Here is a 26,824-nt window from a genome sequence, read left to right on the forward strand (position 1 = left end):
TTTCTTAAAAAAAAATAGCCAGGTATGGTGGTATGCACCTGTGGTCCCAGCTACTCAGGAGGACAAGGCTGTAAGATTGCTTGATCTCAGGAGTTTGAGGCTGCAGTCACTTATGATTGCGCCACTGTACTCCAGCCTGGGTAACAGCAAGACTCTGTCTCAAAAGAAAAAAAAAAAAAAAAGGGCCAGGCACAGTGGCTTATGCCTGTAATCCCCGCACTTTGGGAGGCCGAGGCAGGTGGATCATGAGGTCAAGAGATCAAGACCATCCTGGCTAACACGGTGAAGCCCCGTCTCTACTAAAAAACACAAAAAATTAGCCGGGCGTGGTGGCGGGCGCCTGTAGTCCCAGCTATTCAGGAGACTGAGAAGGGGAATAGCGTGAACCCGGGAGGTGGAGCTTGCAGTGAGCCGAGATCGCGCCACTGCATGCCAGCCTGGGTGACAGAGTGAGACTCTGTCTCAGAAAAAAAAAAAAAAAGAAAAAAAGAATTAGGTGCAGTGGTTCATGCCCGTAATCTGAGCACTTTGGGAGGCCGACACGGGCAGATCACTTGAGGCCGGTAGTTTGAGACCAGCCTGGCCAACATGGTGAAACCCTATCTCTACAAAAACTACAAATATGAGCCCGGCGTGGTGGCACATGCCTTTTGTCCCAGCTCCTTGGGAGGCTGAGGTGAGAGGATCACTTGAGCCTAGGAAGTGGAGGTTGCAGTGAGCCAAGATGGTGCCACTGCACTCCAGCCTGGGTGATAGACTGTCTCAAAACAAACAAACAAACAAACAAAAAAAGATTAGAAAAGCGAGACCAAACCAAACCCAAAATTAGTAGAAGAAAAAAAAATAAAGACCAGAGCAGAAATAAATGAAATTGAAATGAAGAAAACAATACCAAAGATCAATGGAAACCAAAGTTGTTTGGGAAAGTTAAAAAAAAATTGACAAACCTTTAGCCAGACTAAGAAAAAAGAAGGAAAATCCAAATAAATAAAATCAGAGATGAAAAAGGAGAAATTAGAATTAATAGTGCAGAAATTCAAAGGATGATTAGGGGCTACCATGAGCAACTACATGCCAGTAAATTGGAAAACCTAGAAGAAATGGATAAATTTCTAGACACATCCAACCTACCAAGACTGAACCATGAAGAAATACAAAATCTGAACAGACCAATAACAAGTAATGAGATCAAAGCCATAATAAAAAAGTCTCCCTACAAAGAAAAGTCCAGGACCCAATGGCTTTATTTATGAATTTTACCAAACATTTACAGAAGAACTAATACCAATCCTACTCAAACTATTCCAACAAATAAAGTCAGAGGGAATATTTCCAAACTCATTCTATTAAGTTGGTGCAAAAGTAATTGCAGTTTTAGACCCTGAATTTTAAATCATTGTAACTAGGCTCAAACACATCTTTATTAATCAAAATAGGAACCATTACAATCAACACATTTTGCCAATGAGAAATAAGTTTGTTTATTCCCGTAGTGTAAAAATCCATGTTTTGGTATTTGACAAACTCGTGGAAACCATTTTCTGTGTCCTACTGGTTGTGGAAGTATTTTCCCTGCAAAAAGTTGTTGAGATGCTTGCAGAAGTGATAGTCAGTTGGCGAGAGGCCAGGTGAATATGGCAGATGAGGCAAAACTTCGTAGCCCAGTTCATTCAAATTTTGAAGTGGTGGTGGTGAGACGTGCAGTGAGGCATTGTCGTGGAGAATTGCATCCTTTCTGTTGACCAATGCCAACTGCAGGCATTGCATTCTCAGAGCAACTCATTGATTTGCTGAGCATTCTTCTCAGATGTAATGGTTTTGCTGGGACTCAAAAAGCTGTAGTGGATCAGACCAGCAGTAGACCACCAAACAGTGACCATGACCTTTTTTTTTTGGTGCAACTTTGGCTTTAGGAAGTGCTTTGGAGCTTCTTGTCAGTCCAACCACTGAGCTGGTTGTTGCCAGTTGTCATATAAAATCCACTTTTAATCACACATCACCATCCAATTGAGAAATGATTCATTGTTGTTGCGTAGAATAAGAAAAGACAACACTTCAAAACAGTGATTTTTTAGATTTGTGGTCAGCTCATGAGGCACCCACTTACTGAGTGTTTTCACCTTTCCAATTGGGTTCAAATACCGAGTGACCAAAGAATGGTCGATGTCGAGTTCTTCAGCAACTTCTCGTGTAGTTGTAAGAGGATCAGCTTCGATGATTGCTCTCAATTGGTCGTTGTTAACTCCCCACGGCTGGCCACTATGCTCCTCATGTTCAGGGCTCTCATCTCCTTTGCAAAACTTCTTGAACCACTACTGCACTGTATGTTCATTAGCAGTTCCTGGGCCAAATGCGTTGTTGATGTTACAAGTTGTCTCCACTGCTTCATAACCCACTTTGAACCTGCAAGGTGTCGCAGATAGCCCAGGACAACGAGAGGGACTGCGACATCACGGATGGTGACTACTACGAGGTGGAAATCAACGGGCAAGATCCTGGCCTGCAGGTACCATGTGGCTGTACCATTGCCGAGGCTGGCGAGCTCCAAGAGCAGCTCAGGGCACTGCGCAGCAGGCATGAGGCCCGCGAGACCCAGCACGCTGAGGAGAGGGCCTATACAAGGCCAAAGTCCAGGCGCTCACTGCGGAGGTCTCCCTGGTAGAGAAGGCCAGCTGCCAGCGCTGGCCCAGCTGGAGAAGTTGCTGAAAGTGAGCAACATTGCCGGTGAGACGCAGGGCCAGCCTGAGTGTGGCCCAGGATGAGCTGGTGATCTTCAGTGAGGAGCTGACCAACCCCTACCATCACGTATGCATGTGAAACAACTGGAGGCCCAGCTCTGTCATGGGGGACTACTACCTGAGGGCCAGGGCGGGGCCAGCTGCACCAGCCCCACGGGCAACTCCTCCATCCTCCTACCCAAGGCGCTGCTGGCTGCAGAGGCAGGCCAAGCACACAGCGAGACCAGGGACATCAGCCCTTCACGTAGCTCCTCGCTGCCATCGCCCCTGGGTGACCCATGCTGGGAACCCATGAATATCTACCACCTGATTCGTATCATCTGCCACCAGATCAAGCACCTGCAGGCAGCTGTGAACTACATAATGGAGCTGTTGTGGCGGCGCATCACCTTGCAAGAGCTGGGCCCAACCACGGACAAGTTCAAGGAGGCTCTCATGGAAGAGATCCTCAAGTTGAAGTCGCTGCTCAGCACCAAGTGGGAGCAGCTCACCACGCTGCGCACTGTGCTGCAGGCCAGCCAGCAGGCAGCCAAGATGGCCCTCTCCAAGCTGAAGGGCAAGTATGAGAAGGAGAAGACCATGGTTACCAAGACCAGGATGAAGCTCTGCAATGAGCTCCAGGTGCTCACCTCTGAGGAGGACGCGGCCACCTTCTCCTCACTGTGCGCCAGTTTGCCACCGGGTGAAATGAGTACATCACAGCTGGAGGAGATGCAGCAGCAGCTGTCAGCTGCAGAGGATGAGAAGGCACTGAACTCACTGCTGCACATGGTCATCCTGCAGAAGCTGGCACTGACCCAGTGGCTGGAGCTGCTCAAGCTGGACCACACAGACCTGGTGTGACCCCACCAAAGCTGCCCCCAAGGCCAAGCCGGCCACCCCAAGCTTATGTTATGCCTGCGCCTGCGCCAGTGACAGGGCCAAGGGCACTGGGCTGACCAACCAGGTGTTCCACATTATAGGTGTAAGCCACCGTGCCTGGCCCATTCCCCGAGTTTTTAATGGGAGGGAAAAAAAGCTTTAATGTTGGCCAGAGTGATGGCTCACGCCTGTAATCCCAACACTTTGTAAGGCCGAGGCAGGTGGATGGCTTGAGCTCAGGAGTTGGAGAACAGCCTGGGCAACATAGCGAGACTGAGACCATATCTCTACAAAAAAGTAGCAGGACATGGTGGCATGCTTCTTGGGAGGCTTCTTGGTCCTGTGGTCCCAGCTTCTTGAGAGGCTGAGGTGGGAGGATCACTTGAGCCCTGAAAATCAAGATTGCAGTGAGTCATCATCATGCCACTGCACTCAGCCTGGGCAATAAGAGTAAAAAAAAAGCTTTAATGTTGAGCATGTCGAAAGCTGCTGCGTGGAAAGGCCTCTGTACAGGCTGAAGATCCTTCCCTGGCTGCCAGGCTTGCCAAAAGCCCTCTAGAAACACCCACCACGGGGCTCTTCGTTACAATGTTCTTTTTTTATTTGATCAACCTGTGCACTTTTGGTATTTTGATACTATATTTGCTTCCTTAATTCCTCATGCACTGACAGTCTCAGATGCTGTGGTCCATGTTCATGGGCCTGTTGCTGCCTGCCCAGCTCCCTCTGTGTTGGTCTGGTGTCAGCACTAGGCAGAGCTGTGTGCTCTGTAGCATGTAGCTCTAGACTGTGGAGATTAGGGCTTTGACCAGAGAATTCACCAGAGAAGGCATCTAGGCCTGAGTTTTTCTTTGTGCAAAATTTTTGTATTACAAATTCAATTTCTTGTTATAGGTCTATTCAGATTTTCTATTTATTTTTTATTTTACTTATTATTATTTCGAGGTGGCGTCTCACTCTGCTGCCCAGGATGGAGTGCAATGGCACAGTCTTGGCTCACTGCAACCTCCACCTCCCAGGTTCAAGCAATTCTCCTGCCTCAGCCTCCCAAGTAGCTGGGATTACAGGCATGTGCAATGACACCATTCTAATTTTTGTATTTTTAGTAGAGACTGGCTGGTCTTGAACTCTTGACCTCAGGTGATCCACCTGCCTCAGCCTCCCAAAGTGCTGGAACTACAGGCGTGAGCCACCGCACCCAGCCTTTATTTATTTATTTATTTATTTATTTTGAGACAAAGTCTCACTCTGTCACCCAGGCTGGAGTGCAGTAGTGCAATCTTGGCTCACTGCAACTTACACCTCCCGGGTTCAAGCAATTCTTGTGTCTCAGCCTCCCGAGTAGCTGGAATTACAGGTGTGTGCCACCATGCCTGACTAATTTGTTGTGTTTTTAGTAGAGACGGGGTTTCGCCATGTTGGCCAGGCTGGTCTCAAATTCCTGACCTCATGTGATCAGCCCACCTCAGCCTCCCAAAGGTGGGATTACAGATGTGAGCCACCATGCCCAGCCAGATTTCTTATTTATTTTTGAATCAATGATTGATAAGAAGCAACTGGCACTGGGTCAGAATTATAAATGAAAAAAAAATTTTTTTTTTTTGGAGACAGACTCTTGCTCTGTTGCCCAGGCTGGAGTATAGTGGGATGATCTCAGCTCACTGCAGCCTCTGCCTCCTGGGTTCAAGCTATTCTCATGCCTCAGCCTCGCAAGGAGCTGGGACTATAGGCGCCCGCCACCACGCCCGGCTAATAGGGTTTCACCATGTTGCCCAGGCTGGTCTTGAACTCCTGAGCTCAGGCATTCCATCCACCTCAGTCTCCCAAAGTGCTAGGATTATAGGTGTGAGCCACTGTGCCTGGCCACGATGAACATATTTTTTGATTCAGCAGTTCCAATCCCAAGAACTTATTTCAGTTATATGTTGCTATATGCTAAAGTTCAGTGGCACAAAACAATAACCATGTTATTATGCTCACAGATTCTGTGGTTCAATAAGGGAAGTAACTCAAATGACAGAGGCTTGGAGTCATTAGCATCTGACTTGAGATGACTTGAAGATCAGGGCTTTCCAAAGGTTACTTACATGTAGTCTTTCTGTGTGACAGGCTTCTCGCAGCATGGTGACTGGATTCCAAAAGGTAGCCCTCCAACAGGGAGTTGCCAGAGAGCAGGTGTTCTGTGAAGACCAGATGGAAGTTGCATGACCTTTTATGACCTAGAATGATGTCTCCCATAGTCCATTATTTGAAGCAGTTACTAGTTCCAAAGAGCATGTGAAGTGGGAGATATTGTTGTGGACGTTTCTGGAAAATACAATCTGTCAGACTTTTTACACAAATACTTGTATTTGTTAAGTGTAAAAAGGGAGGCAGAACAATAATTACAGCAGTCTCATTCACAGAGTTTTACAATGTGTACATATGGGCAGGTGCAAATGCATAGAGAGAGAACCAGAAAGTAATGGGATTTTCTTTTTTCTTTTTTGAGACAGAGTTTCGCTCTTGTTGCCCAGGCTAGAGTGCAATGGTGTGATCTCAGCTCACTGCAACCTCTGCCTCCTGGGTTCAAGCAAGGGAAGAAAGAAAGAGAAGGAGGGAGGGAGAGAAGGAAAGAAGCAAGGAAGGAAGGAAGGAAGGAAGGAAGGAAGGAAGGAAAAAAGAAAGGGAGGAGATGAAAGAGAAAGAAAAGAAAGAGAAAGAAAGAAAGAGAAAGAAAGAAAAGAAAGAAAGAAAGAAAAAGAAAGGAAAGAGAAAAGAAAACAGAAAAGAAAGGAAAGGAAAAGGAGTGAGGAAACGTATGGGCATTGTGGAGATGTTCTTTCTTCTTTTTAATCAGCCATATGCTAAGAAAATGTTGTAACTGAATATTATTTGCAGTGGTGGCCACATGTTCATCTGTCAAAATATTGTACCATGCGCTTAAGATGGATAAACTTAATGTATGTAAATTACACCTAAAGAAGGCTGATTTTAAAATTATCAAAATATCAATGTTGAAAACATCAGTTCTCAAGAAATAATATAAGCTACGGATACTTTCAAATTCCCAAGAAAAGAAAAATTTAAGGCAACATGTATATACGTATGAATCTACACAATGCCATTAATTAAGGTCCAGGGATTAGAAACACAGGGGTTTGACCCAGGGAGGTGGTGAGTTAGGGAGGGAAAAAAAAAAAAGGAACACGGGTTTTCAGAGAGATGTGAGACACACAAGGAGAAATCTTCTAGAAACTACAATCCAAAGTGCTTATGGCCGGGGGTGGGTGAGCTTGAAAAAAAAAAATGCTCTATGAAGGCGATGTAGTGGAAGTTATTCCATGGTTGGCATTTGCCAAATTTATAAACCTAGCAAGTAGAGTGAAGAAGATTCACAAGATTCAAGAAAACAAAGCTTATGGTGGGATGTAGATTTACGAATGTCTTAGTTGCCAATTGACATACAAAAGGAAAAACCAGAGTCTTGCTATTTAGGATAGACCACCAAGTTTTTGTTTTTAGAGATGGGTTCCCACTATGTTACCTAAGCTGGACTCCAATTCTTGGGCTCAAGCGATCCTCCTGAGTAGCTAGGACTATAGGTGCAAGTCACTGTACTCGGCAAGAGTGAGTCTGGGGTCAAAAGCTTACAGCACCCAGTAGGAATCCCACCCAAGGACTAACCAGACCTGAGCTTGCTTAGCTTCTGAGTTCAGGTGCATTCAGGGTGGTAGGGCTATAGACTGGTTTTGATTTGGTTGGTCTTTGTTAACAAAGCCCAAGGGACCCTTTTTATGCTCACTTTTCTTCCTTCAGTATTGTATGCCTGGGAATTCTGCTTCTAGCTATGGCAGGATCACTTATTCCAACAAACCCTCTCACTAAAAATAACTAGAAAACCTGGACAAAATGTAAAATACTTAAGTTAAAAAACCCCAAGCAGTTACCAAGGCAGTGATGACTTGACGGGCTAAGATCCCTGAGAAAGGAAAAGGGCGGTCCAAAGGGGTCAACTCTTCAAAGTATTGGGAGAATTTACAAATGACAGCTGAGAGCTGACTGGCGATAAATTGGAGGTTTGCAGTTCCCATGACTTCCTCTTTGGGTTCAGTAATTTGGTAGAAAAGCTCACAGGACTCAGGAAAGCAGTTTACTTCTGGATTACCAGTTTATTATAAAGGATACAACTCAAGAACAGCCAGGTGGAAGAGCTGCCTAGGGCAAGGTACAAGGGAGGTGCATGGGCTTCCAGGCCAACTCCAGATTTCACCATGTTGCCCAGTCAGGTCTTGAACTCCTGGACTCAAGCAATCTGCCTGCCTTGGCATCCCAAAGTATTGAGATTACAGGTGTGAGCCACTATCCGCAGGTGAATTGCTTGAGCCCATGAATTCAAGTCCCAAGTAGCTGGGACTACAGAAGCATGCCACCACACTTGACTATTTTTTAACTTTTTGCAGACAAGATCTTCCTATATTGCCCAAGCTGGTTTCGAACTCCTGGGCTCAAGCAATGTTTTGGGTTCCCAAAGTGTTAGGATTACAGGCATTAGCCACTGCATCTGGGCAGTGAACTTTTTTTTGGAGATGGGGTCTCACTGCGTCACCCAGGCTGGAATGCAGTAGCATGGTCCCAGCTCACTGCAACCTCCGCCTCCCAGGCTCAAGCGATTCTCCCACCTCAGTGCCACCAAGTAGCTGAGACTACAAGTGCATGCCACCACACCCAGCTAATTTTTCTTTCCTTTTTTTTTTTTTTTTTGAGACGGAGTTTTGCTCGTTGCCCAGGCTGGAGTGCAACGGCATGATCTCAGCTCACTGCAACCTCCACCACCTAGGTTCAAGCAATTCTCCTCCCTCAGCCTGCCGAGTAGCTGGGATTACAGGCATGCGCCACCACGCCTGGCTAGTATTTTTTGTAGTTTTAGTAGAGACGGGGTTTCTCCATGTTGGTCAGGCTGGTCTCGAACTCCAGCTAATTTTTCTATCTTTTGTAGAGATGGGGTTTCGCCATGTTGCCCAGGCTGGTCTTGAACTCCTGGCCTTAAGTAATCAGTCTGCCTCGGCCTCCCAAAGTGCTGGAATTACAGGAAAGAGCCACTGCACCCCACCCCAGTAAAAACTCTTACAAGTAGGGGTCGGGGGAAGCAAAGGATGTAGAGAGTTGACAAGGGAGGGTATTGCAATTTTAAGTAATGCAGTCAGAGGATACTTCACTGAAATAAATGAACTCTTGAATGACGGGAGGGGAATGTAGACATCTAAGAGGATGGACTATACTTGGTGAGGCTATAGCGCTGCATGTGGGGGAAAGGTAGTCACGTGGTCAGGAAAGTGGAGTGGCACAGGTGATATTGTAGACCTTTTTAAAGGTGACTGTAAATGCTTTGGTAAAACTGACATAGAAGTCATCGGAGGATTTTTTTTTTTTTTTTTCCATTTTCTCCCCAAAAGCAGGATCTGAAGCCATTGAAGATTTTTTTTCCCCTTCTGTTTCTTTCAATAGTTTTGGGGGAACAGGTAGTTTTTGATTACATAGGTGTTATTCAGAGGTAATTTCTGAAATTTTGGTGCACCCCGTCATTCAAGCAGTGTACACTGTACCCAGTGTGTAGTCTTTTATCCCTCACCTCCCTCCCACCCTCCCCCAAGTCCATTATATTATTCTTATGCCTTTCCGTCCTCATAGCTTAGCTCCCACTTACAAATGAAAACATACAATATTTGGTTCTCCATTCCTGAGTTACTTTACTTAGAATTAATGGTCTGCAGCTCCATCCAGGTTGCTGTGAATACCATATTTTGTTCCTTTTTATGGCTGAGTAGCATTCCCTGGTGTATACATACCTTCTTTTGTGACACAGCCCTCAGGTCCTGAGAACATGTGCCTGATATACCACATTTTCTTTATCCACTCATTGGTTGATGGGCATTTAGGCTGGTTCCGTATTTTTGCAATTGCAAATCATGCTGCTGTACACATCTTTTTCATATAATGACTTCCTCTGGGTAGATACCCAGTAGTCAGATTGCTGGATGAAATGACTGGAGATTTTGACACGAGTGATAAAATAGTTTTAATAGCCGGGCGCGGTGGCTCACGCTTGTAATCCCAGCACTTTGGGAGGCCGAGGCGGGTGGATCACAAGGTCAGGAGATCGAGACCACGGTGAAACCCCGTCTCTACTAAAAAATACAAAAAATTAGCCGGGCGTGGTGGCGGGCGCCTGTAGTCCCAGCTACTCGGAGAGGCTGAGGCAGGAGAATGGCGTGAACCCGGCAGGCGGAGCTTGCAGTGAGCCGAGATTGCGCCACTGCACTCCACCCCGGGCGACAGAGCGAGACTCCGTCTCAAAAAAAAAAAAAAAAAAAAAAAAAAAAAAAAAAAAAAAAATAGTTTTAATAGGCTTACTCTGGCTGCTATATGTTAATAGATTGGGGATAGGTAGGGTGGGTGAACTGATTGCCTTGGCCCAAATTTTCCACCTCTTTTGCCCTACAACCTTGCAGTATCATGATTCTGGATGGAGCTGTGACTTCTCTATGTCAGCAAATTTGCTCTGGACACCATTCCTGAGGAACAAGCCTCAAAGCCTGGAACTGCCTACCTTTTAAACCTAAGAAAATACAGGCCCTTAAGGTTTGGTTTGTCAATCCAATCTAACACATTTTAGTCATACACGTAACTAATGTACTTTTGATTCTCACTGGTACAAATGATTACCCACACCACCACTTACAATGGCAATTTACATAACACAAAATTTAGGATTCAAGCGAGGTGCCATGGCTGAGGCTTGTAATCCCAGCATCTGGGAAGACGAAGCGGGCGGATCACTTGAGGCCAGGAGTTCGAGACTGGCCTGGCCAACATGGTGAAATCCGGTCTCTACTAAAAAAACACAAAAATCAGCCAGTCATGGTGGCTGACACCTGTAATCCTGGCTACTCAGGAGGCTGAGGCTCAAGAATTGCTTGAATCCGGGAGGCAGATGTTACAGTGATCACGACACTGCACTCCAGCCTGAGCAGTAGAGCAAGACTCCATCTGCTTACAATCTCTGAGGCCTAATTGCATTTTTTTTTTTTTTGAGACAGTCTCATTCTATTACCCAGGCTGGAGTGCAGTGGTGCCATCTGGACTCACTGCAAACTCCGCCTCCCGGGTTCACGCTCTTCTTGAGCTTCAGCATCCCCAAGTAGCTGGCATTACAGGTGCTTGCCACCACGCCCGGCTAATTTTTTTTTTAGTAGAGATGGGGCTTCACCATGTTGGTCTTGAACTCCTGGCCTCAAACGATCTGCCCACCTTAGCCTACCGAAGTGCTAGAATTATAGTCGTGAGCCATCGCACCTGGCCAGCATTTAAAAATTTCTGAAAGAAAGGAAAGGTAGGAAGGAGAGAGAGACAGACAGAAAGAATCCGCTGAGAGAAAAAGAGACAAAGAGAGAGAGAGAGAAAAGAGAGAGAGAAGAAAGCCCCCCAAACCCAAAATACAACTGTGCAAAGATCTAAGCCTCAGGATCCCAAATGGATCAAACATAGATGAAACCAGACAAAAATTTGCTGTATTACACACACTCACACTTGATAAATTCACAGACTAGGCTGCAAAGGAATGAAAGCTCCACCACAGTGTGCTTCTGCAAACGACTTCAGATCCTGTGCAACAATTAACAACAAACCGCAATACTAGGCCGGGCGCGGTGGCTCACGCTTGTAATCCCAGCACTTTGGGAGGCCGAGGCGGGCGGATCACGAGGTCAGGAGATCGAGACCACGGTGAAACCCCGTCTCTACCAAAAATACAAAAAATTAGCCGGGCGTGGTGGCGGGCGCCTGTAGTCCCAGCTACTCGGAGAGGCTGAGGCAGGAGAATGGCGTGAACCCGGGAGGCGGAGCTTGCAGTGAGCCGAGATCGCGCCACTGCACTCCAGCCTGGGTGACAGAGCGAGACTCCGTCTCAAAAAAAAAAAAAAAAAAAACCGCAATACTAAATTTGAGTAGGAATAAGACAGAACTCTTCTCGGCTAATCTTAAGTTTTGTGTGTCCCATAATCTGGTTTCATTACATTTAACTTAGGGGGCAGTAAGTCTCAATCTTGACAATCCCTAAAATGGAAATGAAGTTAAATTTTCCCAAAGACTTGAGGAAGTCTCCAAAAACAGAAATCTATGTCCATTCTTTAATAGACGTAGAAAGAAGAATGGTACTTAGAACAAACTGTACAGATACATATCAACTTCGTAAGCACAAAAAATTTATTCTGAATAACTCACTTTACAATTACTGAAAAAGATGTTCATTACCTTAGCTATGTACTTAACGAATCAAATTACCCAAACAAAATAAACATGGCAATATAAAAATGTTAGGAATTTACAAAGCTGTACAAATTAACTTAAAATTTGAAAATTAGACTGATACAGTCTATAAGATCTCTTCGAGAGAGCTGTCCAATTATAGATCTATACACTTTTCTTCAGAAGGTCAAAGAAAGGATGCTTTAAGGCTTCTTTGAGAGTAATTCTTTTGGCTGGATCATACTCCAACATTTTCTGAATGAGGTCAAAGAGACGCTCATGTTCAACATCTTGAGAAAGCATAAATTCCTGGAAGAAAAAAATTCATTCGACAGCCTTTTCCACTACCATTTACTATACTATATAACAGTATAGTAAACCATATATATATATAAAACCACCATAAAAACAGAAAAGAGGACAGGCACGGTCGCTCATGCCTATAATCCCAGCACTCTGGGAGGCCAAGGCAGGTGGATCACTTGAGGCCAGGAGTTCAAGACCAGCCGGGCCAACACAGTAAAACTTGTCTTTACTTAAAAAAAAAAAAAAGAAAAGAAAAAAAGCGTGGTGGCGTGCATCTGTGATCCCAGCTACTTGGGAGGCAGAGACTCGCTTGAGCCCAGGATGCAGAGGTTGCAGTGAGCTGGGCCAAGATCGTGCCACTCTACTCCAGCCTGGGCAACAAAGCGAGGCTCGGTCTCAAAAGACAAAACAGAAGAAACTCAAAAGTTTTGACTATTTGAGCAATGTCTGAAAGGCTTACCTTCAGAGGTTTACAACGCCTTGAAACATATCTGCCGGCAGAACTGTGTTCATCCCAGTCTAATCGATCGTGGTGAAAATACTTACGTTTCCTAAAAATAAGTCAATATCCATTCATGTTTGTGACTCTGAAAACTTAAAACAGCTAGCAAAGGTATCAATTACTATGCTTTCCCAGATCACTTTTCTAGAGATTTAAATGGCAGCCATGGGATAGAAATGTTACCTGCTTTGCACCAAGGTAATATACTATTTAACCGAAAAAATATTAGTTTTACTTCATCATTTATAAAGTCCTAATCAGCGCCTGAGACTTGGCAGAGTGAAAATTACAAAAAAAAAATTAAGTTCTGGCTGGGCGCGGTGGCTCATGCCTGTAATCCCAGCACTTTGGGAGGCCAAGGTGGGCGGATCACAAGGTCAGGAGATCAAGACCATCTTGGCTAACATGATGAAACCTCGTCTCTACTAAAAATACGAAAAAATTAGCCGGGCGTGGTGGCGAGTGCTTGTAGTCCCAGCTACTTGAGAGGCTGAGACAGGAGAATGGCGTGAACCCGGGAGGCGGAGCTTGCAGTGAGATGAGGTCACGCCACTGCACTCCAGCCTGGGCAACAGAGCAAGACTCCATCTCAAAAAAAAGAAAAAAAAATTAAGTTCTAATCAGCAGATGTGATCAAATGATACTAAGGATGTCACTAACTGTTAAAACGTACCTGGTTTTCTGTATCATATGTTTTGGTAGAGGTCCAAGAATCCTTTCCATCATTGCTAAATGCTCCTTACTATCATGTGTCTAGAAATAAAATAAAAACAGACTTGGGGAAGATGACCACCAAAACAGACATAGTTAAAGCTGACAGCAAAAAAACATTAAGGCTTGCAGAACAAACTCGCCAATGATTTCCTACATGGACACAGATAATTGCTTATATACTTAAAGAAGTTTTAAATAAAACAATTATGAAAGAAACATGAATCAGTTTCATTTTTATTTATGCTTATCTACAATTAATAGTCTATAATGGGGGAAGCAAAAGCATTTATTCAAATAAACAGGCACCTTTCTTGTGCAAAGCAAGGCTGAAATAGATCATTGTCACTTACTGGAAATACGGTAAACCCAAGATAGTATTCAATAAGAATGCATCCTATACTCCAGACATCACATGGTTGGGACCACCCTAGGGCTGCAAAGCAAAATGTAAGGAAAAAAAAAATACTCAATGTTTGTTAAGGAAATTAAAAAGTTAGTTAACAGTAATACTTTTTTAAAAAAACATATGTAATGTAGGCTGGGCACAGTGGCTCACACCTGTAATCCCAGCACTTTGGGAGGCCAAGATGGGAGAACTGCTTGAGCTCAGGAGTTCAAGACCAGCCTGGACAACACAGTGAGATCCCATCTCTATTAAAATATATCTATATAGATATCTATAGATATCTATATAGATATCTATAGATATCTATATAGATATCTATAGATATCTATATAGATATCTATAGATATCTATATAGATATCTATAGATATCTATATAGATATCTATAGATATCTATCTATCTATCTGAATTGGCTGGGCACGGTGGCTCATGCCACAGGCATAATCCCAGCCCTTTGGGAGGCCGAGGCAGGTAGAACACGAGGTCAGGGGATTGAGACCATCCTGACTACATGGTGAAACCCTGTCTCTACTAAAAATACAGAAACAAAATTAGCTGGGTGTGGTGGCAGGCACCTGTTAGTCCCAGCTACTCAGGAGGCTGAGGTGGGAGAATGGCATGAACCCGGGAGGCGGAGCTTGCAGTGAGCCGAGATCGCGCCACCGCACTCCAGCCTGGGTGACAGAGAGAGACTCCATGTCAAAAAAAAAAAAAAAAAAAAGGCCGGGCGCGGTGGCTCACGCCTGTAATCCTAGCACTTTGGGAGGCTGAGGCGGGTGGATCACGAGGTCAGGAGATCGAGACCACGGTGAAACCCCGTCTCTATTAAAAATACAAAAAATTAGCTGGGTGTGGTGGTACACGTCAGTAGTTCCAGCTACTCGGGAGGCTGAGACAGGAGAATGGTGTGAACCCGGGAGACGGAGCTTGCAGTGAGCCATGATCACGCCACTGCACTCCAGCCTGGGCGACAGAGTGAGACTCTGTCTCAAAAAAATATATGTATATTTATATATGTATATACATACATACACGTATATACATACACACGTATATACACACATACACGTATATACATACACACGTATATACATACACGTATATACATACATGTATATATACACATATATGTATGTGTATACACACACACATATATATATATATATATATATATATATATATATATATATATGCAACGTGATGTTTGAGCTGGAAGATCCTAAAGCAATCACTTAATCCAAGGTTAAATACAACATATATGGCCGGGCACAGTGGCTCATGCCTGTAATCCCAGCACTTTGCAAAGCCAAGGCAGGCAGATTGCTCCAGGTCAGCAGTTTGAGACCAGTCTGCCAACATGGTGAAACCCCATCTCTACCAAAAATATGAAAATTAACCAGGTGTGGTAGTGGGTGCCTATAATCCCAGCTACTCAGGAGGCTGAGGCAGGAGAATTGCTTGAACCCAGGAGGCAGAAGTTGCAGTGAGCCAAGATTGCACCACTGCACTCCAGCCTGGGCGACAGAGCAAGTCTCCGTCTAAAAAATAAATGATAAAAATAAATAAATTATATAGTGTTATATATAGTCTGGAATATAATAGGCATTAAACGATTTTCTGAGATGGAGTCTCGCTCTGTTGCCCAGGCTGGAGTGCAGTGGCGCAATCTTGGCTCACTGCAACCTCCACCTCCCGGTGTTCAAGCAATTCTCCTGCCCCAGCCTCCCGAGTAGCTGGAACTACTGACATGTACCACCACACCCAGCTAATTTTTTGTATTTTTAGTAGAGATGGGGTTTCACCATGTTAGCCAGGATGGTCTCGATTTCCTGACCATGTGGTCTGCCCGCCTTGGCCTCCCAAAGTGCTGGGATTACAGATGTGAGCCACTGCGCCCCATCTGGCATTAACCAATTACATTAAAAACCCTACCACGTATTACAAATGTGAAAACAATTCCAGAAAGGGTAAGACACTTGCTCAAATTCCCAGAGCTAATTATCTGGTACAATTGAGAGCTTAAAATCCTTAATGCACTTCATAATACTAATCCCTTAAAGAGAAAATGATAAAGCCCCACAAGTAAGACCTAAAACTGCAAAATAATTTTAAGTCTCAATAAGGAAATACAAAGGTTCTCAAAGGACAATTAATACTCACCTAAAATAACTTCAGGTGCTCTATAATGTCTTGTAGATACCAATGTACTGTGATGTTCATCATCATATGTTGCACTACCAAAATCTACAACTTTAATATCTGGATTTATTAAGGTGCGTTCATCACGTTTCTGAAAATCATAAATGATGGTTAAGAAGGCATAAGCTATTAAGGCATAAGATATTCACTTTATGAATATTTTGGAAGACTTACTATTTTGGGATTATATGCCTCTGTGTAGTCAGACTGCACAAATAAGATGTTTTCAGGCTTTAAGTCTGTGTGAGTCAACTTATTACTGTGCAAAACTGAGAATAAAGAGAAAGTTGCTGTAATCAGAAACCACCAAACCAAACCAAACCACAAAACCCCACAACAGGCCGGGTGCAGTGACTCACGCCTGTAATCACCTGAGGTCAGGAGTTCGAGACCAGCCTGACCAATATAGTAAAACCCTGTCTCTACTAAAATTACAAAAATTGGCCAGGTGTGGTGGCGTGCGCCTGTAGCTACTTGGGAGGCTGAGGTAGGAGAATCACTTGAACCGGGGAGGCAGAGTTTGCCGTGAGTGAAGACTGTGCCACTGCACTTCGGCCTCAGCAGCAAAGCGAGACTCCGTCTCAAAAAACAAAAAAACCCAACAAAAAACCTGATTCCCTTCCCAAAGAAGAATGGTCAACATTCCAGTCTGCTAGAAAATCACCAGTAACTATAACTCACTACCTCTTATGAAGCTTTCTTTTATGAGATATACCACGCCTTAATTTTTACCCAGCATTCGAAGTTACTATTTTTTTGCATCAGAAAAGTCTAAATCATAGTCTGCAACACAGTATGTTGTTATATGATGGGTATCCTACTTACTGAATGAAATGTACACTGCTGGATCAACAGCCTGTAATCAAATCTCTTCATACCTACTCTTCCTCCCCCTTTATTTTTAATCAAATAAAAATTGTACACACTTAGGATGCACATTTTGATATATTCTGTGGAATGGATAAAACCAGCAAATTACCGAAGATATACCAAGAACTTACAATTCACAGACTTGCATATCTGATACGCCATCTTTCTGATATGATCCAGTTGAAATGGTAGAAAACCATTTTCTTTAATGAAGTCGTAAGTACTAAGTCCCAGTAGTTCAAAAACAATGCAAATGTGACCATGATGCTCAAACCATTCCAACATCTGGACACAGCGGCTACAAACACATGAAAAATAGCCAAGTATAGTTGCTCCTAATTTAAATATACCTGACACCACTTTCCAAATTCTAATCTGATACTTACAAAGTACTGTTGGGGTCTGTTGTATTCAAGTGTTCCAGAACTTGTATTTCCGAGCGAGCAGCTTCACAGTATCTATCCACATTTTTAACTATTTTTACTGCTACGTGTCTACCTCCCCTGTTAGAAAGATGCATGCAAATTTAAGAATGACAGACATGATGCTCAATTCCAGGTATTACTGTCTTCAAACTGTACTACTTCTACTCTGACCCACTGTATTTTTTTTTAATTTATGGTTTAGTGTTCAGTTCTGGTTCTATTACATGCTGAATGACACAAATTTTTTTCATCAAACCACCACTCACATGAGTTTTTTGGTATTTCAGCTAAACAACTTCTTCCTATATGGTACCTGTCACTGTCAAACATTATCTCAAATGTTCTTTTAGTCCAGGTTGCCAGAAGAGTTAGGATACAGTGGGGACAGAGTAAAGAGCTCTAGGGCCGGGAGCAGTTGCTGTCATGCCTGTAATCCCAGCTTCCTGGGAGGCTGAGGCAGGAGAATTACTTGAACTCGGAAGGTGGAGGTTGCAGTGAGCCAAGATTGCACCACTGCACTCCAGACTGGGTGACAGACAAAGACTCCATCTCAGGGAAAAGAAAAATAAACAAAAAATGAGCTCTAGCTCTCATGTCCTTACCAATCAATAGTAGGAAGCCTCCTCAAAAATGCTTTGCCATTCAGGAAGAGGAAGAACAATAACAACAACAACAAACAGGGAACTAAAAAAAAAAAAAGGTAACGGAAAAAATTCTATACTATCTTAAGAAATTTCATGGCTGGAGCCGGGCGCTCATGCCTGTAATCCCAGCACTTTGGGAGGCTGAGGTGGGCAGATCACCTGAGGTCAGGAGTTCGAGACCAGCCTGGCCGACACAGTCAAACTCTGTCTCTACTAATACAAAAAATAGCTGGGCATGGTGGCGCGTGTCTGTAGTTCCAGCTACTCAGGAGGCTGAGGCAGGAGAATCACCTGAACCCGGGAGGCAGAGGGTGCAGTGAGCTGAGATTGCGCCACTGCACTCCACCCTGGGTGACAGAGCGAGACTCCATCTCGAGAAAAAAAAAAAAAAAAAAATTTCAGTCAGTAGTTTGATAAACATACATAATTAAACTTGGGACACCAAGTTATCTCCGGCTATGTTATCAGAATGAATTATGGCACTTTCTAAAAATATAGATTCCTAGGTAACTACCCTGAAAAGGTCTGGGGTAGGCAAACCTCTGGAGGAGGATCTTAACATAAAACCAAGGCTGAGAACCACTAATATGGTGAGGAAAAAAATAATGGCCTAACAACAGTGTCCAGTTGAACAACAAAACAATACTTTCAAAACAATATAAAGTGTGTTCTCAGCCTAAAATTAGAAACTATACATACTATTAGTAGCTGTTTAAAAAATATGAAGGGGCAAGTATCTCTAACTGGAAGTTTCTTACATCCAAGTAAAAAAGAGTACAAAGATATGTATCTAACTCATGGTCAGACCACTTTCTAAAGCTAAATCAATTACCCATATTGCCAACTTCCCTAAATGTAATCCCAACATGGGAAACTTACGCTTTATGATCGATGCACTCCACAACTTTTCCAAAAGCTCCTTCACCTAAAGTATCAAGAATTTCATCTAAAAGAGAGAAATAAATCTCAGTCATATCAAGAAGTGGAAACAATGTACTTATCACAATAAATGCTATCAATGTAGATTATTCTAGTTGATGCTACAAATTTCCTTATCACTAGGTATTTTATTGGTCAACACCATCAAAAAACATAATTATTAGGTCTAATTTCATTAATTTGATTACTGTTCTGGAAGTTCTGTATAACATTACATTTCTAAAGAAAGCAAAAATACAATCCCCCCCACCAAAAGAAATGGAAAAATAAAACAAAAAAAAAAAAAGAGAAAGAAAAAAAAGACTTCCAAATCCCTGAAAGCTTAATCTATATATAGATTATGTTATCTGAAAAGTTAATAAGTGTTGAAAAATATTCTATACATCTTGCACTTAGTACGTCTCCACTCTGACAGATCAGGTGACCCTCCTCATCATCCTCTACACTCCTGGTTCTTTTCCTTCGGTGACTCTTCTGGAAACGTCAAGTGGGCGGCACCAAGATCATCCAGCCAATCAATATACCCGAGTGAATTCAGGGCAGAATACGAAATTCATTCAGCGGGGAGATATTCAGGCATTCAGATACACGCCAGGCCACAAACGGTTGGCAGGAGCAATTTCAAATTCAGTCCCCAGAAATTCACAGGGCACATAGTTTATGTTAACAGGAGAAAAACATGGCAAGGAACAGATTTTCAGATAAGATACTCAAAGTGGCAAGGCAACAAAACATAATACAATTGTTTTTCTTAAAAAAAAAAAAAAATGCTTAGTTGTAGCATTCACTGAAACATAATTTTTTAGTTTCTAGTGTTCTAATTTAATGTTGCAAAATTGTAGGATTTAATATTTACTTGTCAAAGTAGATGGTGGCCAAATTAAGATTTCCTAGCTAATCTAAGAAAACAAGTATTATAACAGTAAATAAAATTAAAGTGCTAATTTTGGGGAAAAAAAGATTTGGCATACAAGAATAACACTACAGCATTTTTAATGTCATCTGAGCTGATCTCCAAACTAATATATAACCCAAAACAGTTCAAATCTGTTCTGGTTTGTTTAGTGAAAGAAGGGTTAGAAAACATGACTTGTTAGAACAAAGCAGCATACCTAATCCTAAATCATACAAAAATAAAATGCCTGTTCTACTTTTGTGATTTCAATAGATCAAAACTAGTCAGGTTTCTTGAAGTACCACAAAAAATTAGAATATTTTGAATATTTTGTTTATTTTAGAATATTTTGTAATCATTTTCAACTAATCTAAATTAAATCAATTAACTCCATCATTTCACTGGAATGTCAATTAGGAGCCAACCAATAATTAAATTATAGAACTAAATGTGTACTTTATTTCCGGAATTTCCTATCCAATGCACAAACACAAAAAATCCTGCAGGTTAAAACTGAGATAATTTCATCTTAAAACTTTCTCAAATAATCAAACACAATAATTCAAGTTTCCCTGTTCCACATGGGATATAAAATTTCCAAAATGTTTTAAAAACGTTCATACCCCATGTGAACGACGATGTGAAGTACTGTGGTGAATCCTGTGTTTGCTTTTATAACTACTTCTTCCACTTCTACCAGAAGACTTGCTACTATGGTTCTGATACCGGCTTTCATGGTCTCTTTGGCGATGTCCAGGTTCACATCCTTGAGTGTAGTCATTTCTGTACTCATCAATGTAGCGTCGACTATGATAATCTTTCTCATTTATAGACCTACTTTCCAAATAATGGCTAGAGAAATAAAAATTATTTTCAATGTTTTATGCTAAGACCAAATATCCTCACATTCTCTCAAGACAGCACCTAGACTCCCCCACAACCAGCTTAATTTTACAAACATTACAAACCATCAAAATCTCTCACTGGAGGCCAGGCGCGGTGCCTCACGCCTGTAATCCTAGCACTTTGGGAGGCCAAGGTGGGTGGATCACCTGAGGTCAGGAATTCAAGACAGGCCTGACCAATATGGAGAAACCCCATCTCTACTAAAAATACAAAAAAAAAAAAAAAAAAAAAAAAATTAGCCGGGCGTGGAAGCGCATGCCTGTAATCCCAGTTACTCGGGAGGCTGAGGCAGGAGAATCGCTTGAACCCAGGAGGCGGAGGTTGCGGTGAGCCGAGATCGCGCCATTGCACTCCAGCCCGGGCGACAAGAGTGAAAACTCCGTCTCAAAAAAAAAAAAAAAAAATCTCTCACTGGAAACACAAAAGAATGGTAGTAATCAGGTACTTATTTTAAGTGATACTAGTTTTGTCTAGTAATGTACTGTTATATTCAGATATTTTAAGTATCCTCCTTACCTGTCACACATTTTAGAGTGATTGTATTTGCAGCGCTTGTTCTCCCGGGCACTGCTATGTGATCTCTTCCTTCTTTTATGACTGCTGCTGCTCCTCCATTTTCCATAATCCCAATCCTTGTCATCCCAGTCAGGACAGTAAGTTCTCTTTGAGTGTCTCATCTACATAAAAGGCAAGTTTTTCCTAGTTAAATTATATCCCACACTGAGCTGTTTAAAATTCTTATTTACCAAGGTCCCCTCCTGACCTCATTTTAAAACCAAAATTCAAGAATCATTGTCACCCAATCTGAAATCACTGATAAATCCAATGACTGTGTTGTCCCATATTCAGCAGTTTGATCTGCAGTTTGAACTTTATTCACAGGTACTCTGCCGTAGTCATATCATACCCAGATTTACTGGAAGAATGCAAAAAAAAAAAAAAAAAAAAGTAGAGGGAGGAATCACAATTTACTAATTTTGGTACATTTTACCCCTGCACAAATATAGCACTATAGAAGTCCACGTTGTCAGGCCTCTGAGCCCAAGCTAGGCCATCATATCTCCAGTGACCTGCACGTATACATCCAGATGGCCTGAAGCAACTGAAGATCCACAAAAAAAGTAAAAATAGCCTTAACTGATGACATTCTACCATTGTGATTTATTTCTGACCCAACCTGATCAATGTACTTTGTAATCTCCCCCTCCCTTAGGAAGGTTCTTTATAATCTCCCCTACCCTTAAGAAGGTTCTTTGTAATTCTTCCCACCCTTGAGAATGTACTTTGTGAGATCCACCCCCTGCCCCCAAAACATTGCTCTTAACTCCACCGCCTATCCCAAAACCTGTAAGAACTAACAATAATCCCACCACCCTTTGCTGACTTTTTCGGACTCAGCTCGCCTGCACCCAGGTGAAATAAACAGCCATGTTGCTCACACAAAGCCTGTTCAGTGGTCTCTTCACAGACACGTGAAACCCACGTCATTCTCCCCGTTTAAACGTGTACCAGAAACTAGTCTCCAACTCAAATGCAATCATACATGTTCCCCACTAACACCGCATTACTGATTACTGCAAACGTAGTAACCAGAGTTGTATTTGAGTTGCTGAATCATCACACAGAATCATCATTGAGTATTTCCGTAAACGGACAAATGAAACTACCAAAGACTTTAATCACACACGAAGGCAACGCTGGCATGAGAATATAAAAACAACAAAACACTGTCTTTCCAGTACCACTCCCAAGCACACACGACATAGTTTATCCTAAACGCAATGTTAACACATCAATCTGGGAATGGTAGGAGCCACCTTCTTTTCAGAAACGCTTCGAGCAAAATCGAAAATCTCTAACCTAACAACTTGAAAAAGACATTATATAGAAATTACTTCATCAACTGCCGTTCTTTCTTACCGGCGGGACCACTCTGTCTTCCGCTACAATTCTTTTTTTTTTTTTTTTAACGCCAGTCAAATTTAGCGGTAGAGGTTGTATACTAATTTTCGTGACACTAGTAACTATTAAGTTCTGATAACGCACTACCATTGGACCGGCCTGAGTATAATTTTTAAAGCCCTCCAATTGGGTCGGGGGCCGTGGCTTATGCCTGTAATCCCAGCACTTTGGGAGGCCGAAGCAGGAGGGTTGCTTGAGCCCAGGAATTCGAGACCAGCCAGGGCAACATTGCCAGACCCCGCCTCTATAAAAAATAAAAAATTAACCGGCTGGTGGCGCGCGCCTGTAGTCTCAACTACTCAGGAGGCTGAGGTGGGAAGATCACCTGAGCCCGGATGTCGAGGCTGCAGTGAGCCATCATTGCGCCACTTGCACACCTGCCTGGGCGACAGGGGCGAGACCTTGTCTCAAAAAAAGAAACAAAGGAAGCTGGGCGCGGTGGCTCACACCTGTAATCCCAGCACTTTGGGAGGCCGAGGCGGATGGATCACCTGAGGTCAACAGTTTGAGGCCAGCTTAATATGGTGAAACTCTGTCTCTACTAAAAATACAAACATTAGCCCGGCGTGGTGGCGGGCTCCCGTAATCCCAGCTACTCCGGAGGCTGAGTCAGGAGAATCGCTTGAACCCAGGAGGAGACTGCAGCGACTCGAGATCGCGCCACTACACTCTAGCCTGGGCGACACAGCGAGACTCCAAGAAAGGAAAACAAAACAAAAAAGCTCCAACTGCTAACCCAAGAGGAGTGGGCTGAAACGCCATCGCATAAAATTCCCGGTCACCTGACTTGTCACAACGCTCCTTCAAATACACCTCGGCATTTCTCTTTCCTTGGGTTCCTAAATCTGGTTTTTGTTAACACCACTGAGGACAAAGCCACTCGCGATGTTTACGCCGACCCTTTAATCATTAGACATTAACTGTAACCCCTACCGGTTCCGTCTCTTTCTCCACTTGCTCCAGACATTTCCCCAAAGCTGCGTGGCTCACGCACATTCTGGAACCCCAGCAAACCCCACCCACAACAGGCAGCCTCGCCTTTCCGGCCACAGGGCCCAGGCCGGCCTCCGCCCAACCGCCATCTTACAGCTCCGCCGAGGCGGTCCACAACATGGCGCCCGCCCGACCCTCCCGCGTCAGGCGGCGCCGCTCCCTCAGCGGAGGGGCGGACGCTCCAAAATGGCGGCCGGCCTAGCAAACACCGTAACTACCCCCGCAGGCCGGATCCGGCGGCGACGGGCTCGGCCGCGCAGGAAAGAGGGGCGCGCCGCCATTGTGCAGCCTGGGAGGGAAGGGAGCAGGCAGTCGTCGCGCCGGGGACGGCGGGCAGCAAACAAGCGGGAAGAGGGGGCATCGCCAGGCGCCCGCGAGGCTCACAGGAACGGCCCTGTCACCTAGTCCGCTCCCTCCTGCGTCTTACCGTCCTGGAGAAAGACTCCAAGTCGAAGGAGACAAAGCTTGTAACGCAATAACAGGAATCACGCAGCTGACTGCGTCGCGCACCAACAACAAAATGGAGCTGACAGCTGCTGCGTCGGGACTCGTCTCGAAAACACTGATGACGCAGCGAGCGCGTCTCCGCCGCGGGGCGGGGCTTGCACGGGGCGGGGCTTGCACGGGGCGAGCAGGCGGAAAGGGCGGGCGTGGCGCGCGCGTGACCACCATGGGCTCAGGCGCCAGGGCGGGAACCAGAGCCGGCTGTGGCGGATGAAAGGAAGCCGTCGGCGCGTTTTCCCCACTCACTGACAATTGTTTTTGAGTGCTAGAACAAGGAACAACTTGTGAACAAGGAAAAATGAGGGAATCAGTATACACAATAGCATGTACCCTGTTGGCGACCACTAAAACAATTGCTTTAAAACTAATACTTCGGCCGGGCGCGGTGGCTCACGCTTGTAATCCCAGCACTTTGGGAGGCCGAGGCGGGCGGATCACGAGGTCAGGAGATCGAGACCACGGTGAAACCCCGTCTCTACTAAAAATACAAAAAATTAGCCGGGCGTTGTGGCGGGCGCCTGTAGTCCCAGCTGCTCGGAGAGGCTGAGGCAGGAGAATGGCGTGAACCCGGGAGGCGGAGCTTGCAGTGAGCCGAGATCGCGCCACTGCACTCCAGCCTGGGCGACAGAGCAAGACTCCGTCTCAAAAAAAAAAAAAAAAAAAAAATTAATACTTCAGGGCGCGGTGGGTCACGCCTGTAACCCTAGCACTTTGGGAGGCCAAGGCGAGCAGATCGCTTGAGCCCAGGATTTCGAGACCAGTCTGGGCAGCATAGCGGGACTCCTGTCTCTAAAAAATAAATAAATAAAAATATACCACTAGCGTCAAATGGCTTCAAATTACTAATGGGATCAGTGTGAGCCAACAGAAATCAATGTTCTGCACCTTGATCCTCATGGTGCCTGCATTAGGCCCAACGTGGGCAGCCAGCATACCTCCCTGTCTATGATACTTTTATGGCTGTAACTGAGCACACATTCTAAGAATAAGCTCCTTGATAAGTTTTGAAGGGAAGGCCAGAGTCAAAGATACAGAGTGGCAGCTCTACAGCAAATGCGGGCTTTATGTCCAGCCTAAGACCTACAGAATTAGGGAATCAGCCTAATGCCAGTGCCCACCAGTGGGGTACTTTTAGGTATGGGCTGGAGGGGCCTGGGCCATATGGCTTGCTGGCTTGCTGCCCTGCAGGATGTTAAGATGTTCCCATAATGAGGCGGTTCTGGCCCTTGTTCCCACGGAATGTGGTGGTAGTTTTTTTTTTTTTTTTTGAGACGGAGTCTTGCTCTGTCGCCCAGGCTGGAGTGCAGTGGCACGATCTCCGCTCACTGCAACCTCTGCCTCGTGAGTTCAAGCGATTCTCCTGTCTCGGCTTCCCCAGTAGCTGGGACTGCAGGTGCGCGCCACCACCCCCCGCTACTTTTTGTATTTTTAGTAGAAACTCCTGACCTCAGGTGATTCACCCGCCTCGGCCTCCCAAAGTGCTGGGATTACAGGCGTGAGCCACCACGCCCCCCGGGGAATGTGGTGTTCTTTGCACTTTCTCCCGGCAGAATATGATGGGGTGTTTCTTTAGTTGCGCCTTTGTCCGTTTTGTGGTCAGGTGGTTAGGCAGGATGTTTCTCATAGCCCGAACCCCAGTGGAATGTTTCACTTTGACCAAGGTCTGCAAAATAGCGGGTGGGGGAGACGGGGCAGGGCGGGGGGCAAGGATTTACAAAATGGTGCAGTTTGGACTAACACTCCTAAAACCAAAAAAACATATTTGCACCACTAATTAAAAGTGGCAGAGTTTAGACTAAAACTTGGAGGAGGCCAGACGCGGTGGCTCACGCCTGTAATCCCAGCACTATGGGAGGCCAAGGCGAGTGGATCACGAGGTCAGGAGTTCAAGACCAGCCTGGCCAAGATGGTGAAACCCCGTCTCTATTAAAAATACAAAAAATTAGCTAGGTGCGGTGGCAGGCATCTGTAATCCCAGCTACTTGGGAGGCTGAGGCAGGAGAATTGCTTGAACCTGGGAGGTAGAGGTTGCAGTGAGCCGAGATCCACCATTGCACTCCAGCCTGGGCAACAGAGCAAGACTCCGTCTCAAAAAAAAAAAGTGGCAAAACAAGGTCTGGCCAAAGAAGGGCCTTAATACTAAGTCTAGAAGCCTAAATGATTAAAATTTTAAAAGTGAAACAAAATGTAAAGTCATTAGTATGCCGGGCGCGGTGGCTCACGCCTGTAATCCCAGCACTTTGGGAGGCCGAGGTGGGTGGATCATGAGGTCAGGAGTTTGAGACCATCCTGGCCAACATGCTGAAACTGTCTTTAGTAAAAATACAAAAATTAGCAAGGCGTGGTGGTGCTCACCTGTAATCCCAGCTACTTGGGAGGCTGAGGCAGGAGAATTGCTTGAACTCGGGAGACGGAGGTTGCAGTGAGTCAAGATCGCAACATTGCACACCACCCTGGGCAAAAGAGTGAGACTCTATCTCAAAAAAAAAAAAAATTGCTTGAACCCTGGAGGCAGAGGTTGCAGTCAGCCGAGATTGCACCACTGCATTCCAGCCCAGACGACAGAGTGAGACTCCGTCTCAAAAAAAAAAAAGTCACTAGTATAACTGGCACTGTTACCTAGTCAGGTATGAACAAAGCAGGAGATAGCTCCCCCCAAACACACACTAGGAGTG

At 44.5% G+C, this 26,824-nt stretch overlaps 1 protein-coding gene and 1 pseudogene across 5 annotated transcripts; one reads left to right on the forward strand and one right to left on the reverse strand.

Moving 5' to 3' along the window:
* Nucleotides 1-1,226: 1,226 nt before the first annotated feature.
* CLK1 (CDC like kinase 1) lies at nucleotides 1,227-24,694 on the reverse strand. 5 transcript variants are annotated; one of them, XM_063644951.1, is made up of 14 exons: nucleotides 24,073-24,694; nucleotides 21,207-21,367; nucleotides 20,408-20,636; nucleotides 19,273-19,363; nucleotides 18,830-18,896; nucleotides 17,268-17,384; nucleotides 17,013-17,179; nucleotides 16,186-16,280; nucleotides 15,973-16,102; nucleotides 13,758-13,840; nucleotides 13,367-13,446; nucleotides 12,652-12,742; nucleotides 5,687-5,779; nucleotides 1,227-3,988 (listed from the first exon to the last, which is right to left on the reverse strand). In XM_063644951.1, exons 2-14 carry the CDS (start codon nucleotides 21,365-21,367, stop codon nucleotides 3,887-3,889), a joined length of 1,506 nt encoding a protein of 501 aa, XP_063501021.1. In that variant the 5' UTR covers nucleotides 24,073-24,694; the 3' UTR covers nucleotides 1,227-3,886. The 5 variants fall into 5 exon arrangements, with proteins under 5 accessions (XP_063501021.1, XP_063501018.1, XP_063501019.1 ...); XM_063644948.1 differs by having other exon boundaries at nucleotides 23,586-24,189; XM_063644949.1 differs by having other exon boundaries at nucleotides 1,227-5,779; nucleotides 23,586-24,189.
* On the forward strand, nucleotides 2,157-3,762 carry LOC129488800 (protein bicaudal D homolog 2-like; annotated as a pseudogene).
* Nucleotides 24,695-26,824: the final 2,130 nt, after the last annotated feature.

This window comes from Symphalangus syndactylus, chromosome 8, assembly GCF_028878055.3.
Source record: "Symphalangus syndactylus isolate Jambi chromosome 8, NHGRI_mSymSyn1-v2.1_pri, whole genome shotgun sequence".
In the NCBI taxonomy this organism is placed as follows: Eukaryota; Metazoa; Chordata; class Mammalia; order Primates; family Hylobatidae; genus Symphalangus; species Symphalangus syndactylus.

Excerpts from the sequence above, each read along its gene's own strand:
- CLK1 (XM_063644948.1), bottom strand. The coding sequence starts at position 23,648 with ATGTGCGTGAGCCACGCAGCTTTGGGGAAATGTCTGGAGCAAGTGGAG. Across the intron at positions 17,385-18,829 it reads GAGTGCATCGATCATAAAGC|GGGAGGTAGACACGTAGCAG; the intron begins GTAAGTTTCCCA and ends TCTTTCTAACAG. Across the intron at positions 3,989-5,686 it reads GTCACACAGAAAGACTACAT|GGCTCAAGTGATCCTCCCAC; the intron begins GTAAGTAACCTT and ends CTTGATTTTCAG.